Genomic DNA, 5,617 nt, shown 5'->3' with positions numbered 1-5,617 from the left:
GTTTAAATTTTATTCAAATTGTTTATCCCAGAGAACATTTTTTTTGCAATAACATAATTCAGAAAAAATGACGTTAGGACCATTCCACAGGTGTCAAATGAAAGAGCATGAGCTACATTTTCAACATGGTTTAAGAAAGTGAATAAAATTAAATATTAGTAATAAATAATTATGCAAAAGTATCGTCAATTTTTCTTTATAAACTTTTTGAATAACTTTTTCCAAAAAAATTAACTTTTTTACCCTGTTTTAATTGTACAACTACCGAGTAATGTTATTTATATCATAATTGATAAAAAATTGTAATAAATATATATAATTTCTTATATAACAAAATAAAAAGTTTATAAGGAAATATTTACGATACTTTTGCATAATTATTTATTACTAATAAATGCATTTTTTATTCACTTTTTTTAAACCAAGTTGAAAATATAGCTCATGCTCTTTCATTTGACACCTGTGGAATGGTTCTAACGTCATTTTTTTCTGACTTATGTTATTGCAAAAAAAATGCTCTCTGGAATAAACAATTTGAATAAAATTTATACAATTGAATAAATCGTTTTGAAATGTTTATCACATATTAAGCACCAAAGAACCCTTATTTGACAAAAATTTCAGAGCGGTGCACTAATTTTTACAACAGTTATTGCGAAAATAATTTTTTTTGCAATTCCGAACTTTTTTTCGCAATTATATTAACAATAAATGAGTATATCAATCTTTGTAATACGTCATTTTAAAACTTTTTCCATAATCTCGAAGATATTTGTACTAAAAAAACCATAAGTTTCCCTGTTTTCCATTGATTTGAAAAAAAAGTGAAAAATGTCATTTTTTACACTTAATTGTTTATAAATAAAAATGGCCGCCAGATCCTACGCAGGAAATAATTACAATTTGCTCTTATAGGTATTACCTGTCGAAAAAACGCTTCAGTACCCTGGCTGTTCAAGTGTCATGGAAAAAACTTATTACTCTGGACTAATAAGGAAGATATAGGGCTTTTCATCGATTGTCATTTGTTTCGAGCTTCTGTCATGTGTCACATAATATTAATATAGTTACGTCATACGTCTTTGGTTTGTATCATTGATAGATACCGTAGATACCAATAACGTATGACGTAGATATATTAATATTATGTCACACATGACAGAAGCTCGAAACAAATGACTGTGAATGAAAAGCCCTATAAAAAATTCGTATCTTGACGTAAAACAATCTACATAATAAATTAAATTCATGAAAAATAAATGCATAGAAAGAAGGAAATCACATCTCAAAACAAACTACACTAATTAAACCTTGGGACATCAGTCGTGCAAAGTGGACTTCTTGTAAGAAGTGGATCATACTTCATACTGAACAGACTGAGAATACGACACAGTAAAATAGAGCCAGCAAGTCAGTGTTGTACTTGTTATTCGACAAAAGTTGTAATAATATGTATAGTAGTGCAAGTTGTCTAAGAGACTCAATAATATTTAGCTCGGGGAGATGCCATTGTTCCAGGTGTGAAATTAGATAAACAAGGGATCATTTCATAAAACAGGTAGATCCATTGTCTAAAGAATTCCACATTTAACTCTTAGCTCCCCTCTGAGCTGAATAATAATGAGTCTCTTAGATAGCTGGTAATACCATATTTTTTATAGATTGTCCTCTATTTGAAGTTGTAAAAGATGATAGCGAACTACCAAGTGATTTACATGATGCAATGAACACCCAAAATTTTGAAAAAAAAATGATCCTACAGGGTGTTTCGAAGAAAGGCAACACCGTCTCTAGGATAGGTAAAAAACTGAAAAATAATTGGGGTTTGCTTAGTAAAAATTTTTGTGACGCCATCTGTTTTTAAGTGCATTTTATTACATCCGTTATTGTGCATTTTTTGACAGAATTTTGTATTTTATCATTGTCGCGCGTACTGGTAATGGTCTGAATTTTTAGAGAAAGTACGCCATTGAGATATTTCAAATCAGAAATAATTTTTGAATTCCTCATTCAATTTGTGACAAAAAATGTATCTTCCCTTTTTTTATACGACGAGCCGTTTTTAAACAAAAAATAAAAAATTTTAACCCCTACAGAGTATTCGAAATAAAGATAAAAACTTAATTCGAATACTTTCGAAGCGTTAAGATATTTTATTTTTTCAATGAAAACGGCGCGTCGTATGGAAACAAGAGAAGATATATTTTTTGTTTCAAATTGAAAAAGGAATTAAAAAATTTCATTCGTTGCAATCCGGGACTGCACGCTGGTGGTTTGTTTTGGTTGGATCAGAGAGAGCAGCATATGTGCCTCCTGATGAGAGACTAATAAGTTTCGAAACCGGTAGAGGTGCTTGCTGCAGTTTCTGATTGGACTAGAATATGGTTCGGCTGTATTTTCGTTTTGCAACGAAATTTAAAATGGTTATTCATTTTTAAAATTTACTTTTTAATTTCAAATATCTCAGTGACGTTCTATTTTTTTTCTTTAAAAAATTCAGACCATTACCCGTATGCGCGCCAATGGTGAATATAAAATTCTTAATTGTATGTCAAAAAATGCAAAATGAATACTTCTTAAAACTAACCAAATTTCATTACAATGTTGCCAGTAGTTTCGGTAAAATCGTAAAGAATGTGTATTTTTTTTCTTCAACACCCTGTATCTGAAAGACGTATGGCGTTACAAAAATTTTTTACTAAGCAAACCCCAATTATTTTTCAGTGTTTCACCTATCCTAGAGACGGTGTTACCTTTTTTGACACCGTGTATACAAAAATATTTAAATTTAATATTTGTTACTGTTCCTTCACTAATGACATTATGAATGAATAAAAAATACGAACATAACACAACAAATGAATGAATTAATGAATAAAAAATACGAATATAACACAACAAATTAAAAACGTCTCCTTAAAATAAATAACTTACCAACAATAAAACTATTTTAAGTTTGGTTTTTTACCATCACACTCTTGGTCGACCCCTACACCAGAATCCGAATGTTCGTGATAATTTCTACTCATATTCACAAAATTCTCTTTCACAGAACCATATCCGTTGTACCCATTACCACCGTAATAACTCGATGGCTTCAATGGCTCCGGAAGTCCTACCAGACTATTACTATTGCTATCTTTGTCAGGATATGAGAAATTAGTAAGAGCTTCATTCATATAACTATTTAAGTGGTGGTGATAATGAGCAGGTTGCTGAGAATGAGATGATATCGTGCTTTTATCATCGCTTCTTGAAGAATTTGACGGCCTTAGTTTTACATGCTTGCTGTAATTAGTTTGCACGACTGTATAAGGGATTTCTTTGAGTTGAAGGTCACTCATACCAGTAGTTTCCACCAAATCAAACTCGAGATGTTTCTTTAGTTCGTTCGAAAGCCATTTTGGTTCTGATGGTGATCTTGATCTTGACCTATGCTTCCTGTGTCTATTCCTTCTACCTGTGCTATTATAGTTGGGTGGGTTCGACCGGATTTCCTGGCTTCTTTTACTGCTAACAACATTCGCTTTTTGGATACTGTTATAACTATTATCATTAGCAGCAACCGTTCTTTGGACTTCTTGCCATTGCAAACCAGAATCTACTAATTCGTAGTAATTATCAGCCTTACTTCTAGATCTAGAATCAGAATATTTCTGGTCATACTCAGAACCAGAATCCTTTTTGTTACTTCTAGATTTCCTCCTTCTGTGTTTTCTTCTAGATCTGGAAGAACGATTGGAGTGCTCACTTTCATTGTCCGACGTTCGACTTCTATGCTTTCGTTTTTTACAATTTCTAGAATCATTGGAGCTTTGACTATCTACTGACGAAGACCTAAACCTTGCAGATCGCACTGACCTCGGACTAGCAGGTGCAGAATTATTATATAGACCTTTAGAATGTGGCTGCGACCAAGGAGCACTTCTGGTACTCCTCGGAGAATCAAACTTTTTGACATTAACAGAACTATTAATAGTAGAATTATAGTTACCTTCAAAACTTTCCACAGGCAATGGCAAAGAAATGTGTTTGATTTCTTGTTGGTGGTTCACTCTAGGTGGTTCCGAGAATGTTTCATTGGCAACCTGGTTTCTTCTAGAATATTTTCTCGATGGTCTTCGAGAAAACGAAGGAGGTTGTCGAAGTTTCATTTGAGCGTCTCGTACAGCTTGTTTTTCAGTTCTTCCACTATACCTAAATCGAGAACCTAAAGCAAATATGTCTGGACTGGTTGGTGCAACTTGTACTAGGCGAAAGAAAGAATGATGTTCTATACAACATTTCCACAAATGTTTGCAAGCTGACTTAGAAGGCGTTTCGAATCCATACGTACACTCATCATCGTTTTTGTCTGTTACTCTCAGCATAAAGTACCTTCCTTTGAAGTATATTTTGGTGATTCTAGGCCAGTAATAGTTTCCTACTGTGTTTTTGTTTCTTAGTACTATGATACCACTAGGAGTTAAACCTAAGAAGTATTCTACATGGTCTTCGCCTAATACGGGGTGCAAATCTACACCGTAATTTTCTAACCACTTAACTTTATCTAAATAGTTGAGTTCTGCTTGTGAGGGCATCTGGCCTACTAAAGTCTGGTGTAGTTCAGTGATTCGCATCTCAAGTTCGACACTTTGGTTTGGTAAAAATCTAAATTCTGATACATACCCCGTATTATGTCTTCTGGGGTCATAATCTCCTAGCTCAGATTGCAAAATATAAGCACCTAACTCAGCAGCAAGTTCAAACGGAACCAAAAGCCTACCTTGCAAAATATCTTGTTTGATTTGTAAAAAGAACTGATATCTAGTAATTTCTTCTAACAACTTACAAGGGTCGGCAGCGTAGAACTTGACACCGAAGTAAAGAGTGTACGGATCTGCTCCTTTGATTTGCTTGTTGAGTTTCTTGGTTGGATCCAGCCAGTGGGTTTGTCCATGTGGGTCCAAGTACCGTAGTCCGAAGTATGCTGTTTCCAGGAGGTTCAAGTGACGGAAGACGACATCCAGAAGCGCTTGTCCATTGCTGTTGTTTTGAAGCTCGTGCACCAATTCTGTTTCATCCAAAAACACTATTTTACAATGCACTGAGTACACTTTCGAACAAAAACAGTCCATTATTTCACTTAACAAAGAGTTAGACACACGTTATGACTAATGTCTTACGTTTAAGACCAAGTTCATATTTCCAATTACGCTTAGCCTTGTATATTGGTAGTCTACGAAGGGCAATGACTCTTGTGGAGTTCACTAGTGGTACTGTGGTTCAGCGCACACTGCATACTGAAGAGAGCTATTTTGACTACAGCGTACAAACGACCAATGATGGTTTGCATTGTCTTTAGTTCCCTTTCCACCGCGGTACATAAGCTCATGACTATAATCTAACAGGTGATATAAACGATCTCACGGGTATCCGTTAGGAACCATTTCATAAGGTTCGACAGCTAAGTAATCGGTACTATCTAACCGTGACTTCTTTTAAAAACTTGCTTGGTTCGCTTTAGTTGATGAGTTAAGTAGGTGGTTCAGTGTGAATCATAACTAGCCGCCACTCGGTGGTACCGGTGCCGTGAAAGAAGTACCTGAGAGGACAAAGATGGAGGTACAAATAAATA

General features: G+C 34.4%; 1 protein-coding gene across 1 annotated transcript; it reads right to left on the bottom strand.

Moving 5' to 3' along the window:
* Positions 1–2,508: 2,508 nt before the first annotated feature.
* LOC126892176 (band 4.1-like protein 4) lies at positions 2,509–5,271 on the bottom strand. The gene has a single exon (XM_050661647.1). It carries the CDS (start codon positions 5,115–5,117, stop codon positions 2,946–2,948), a length of 2,172 nt encoding a protein of 723 aa, XP_050517604.1. The 5' UTR covers positions 5,118–5,271; the 3' UTR covers positions 2,509–2,945.
* Positions 5,272–5,617: the final 346 nt, after the last annotated feature.

This window comes from Diabrotica virgifera, chromosome 9 (genome assembly GCF_917563875.1).
Source record: "Diabrotica virgifera virgifera chromosome 9, PGI_DIABVI_V3a".
Classification (NCBI taxonomy): domain Eukaryota; kingdom Metazoa; phylum Arthropoda; class Insecta; order Coleoptera; family Chrysomelidae; genus Diabrotica; species Diabrotica virgifera.
The sequence above is the reverse complement of the archived record's forward strand: the minus strand, read 5'-3'. Positions and strand labels throughout refer to the sequence as shown.

Bases quoted from the DNA above. Each gene is read 5' to 3' on its own strand.
- LOC126892176 (XM_050661647.1), bottom strand. From the start codon at position 5,117: ATGGACTGTTTTTGTTCGAAAGTGTACTCAGTGCATTGTAAAATAGTG.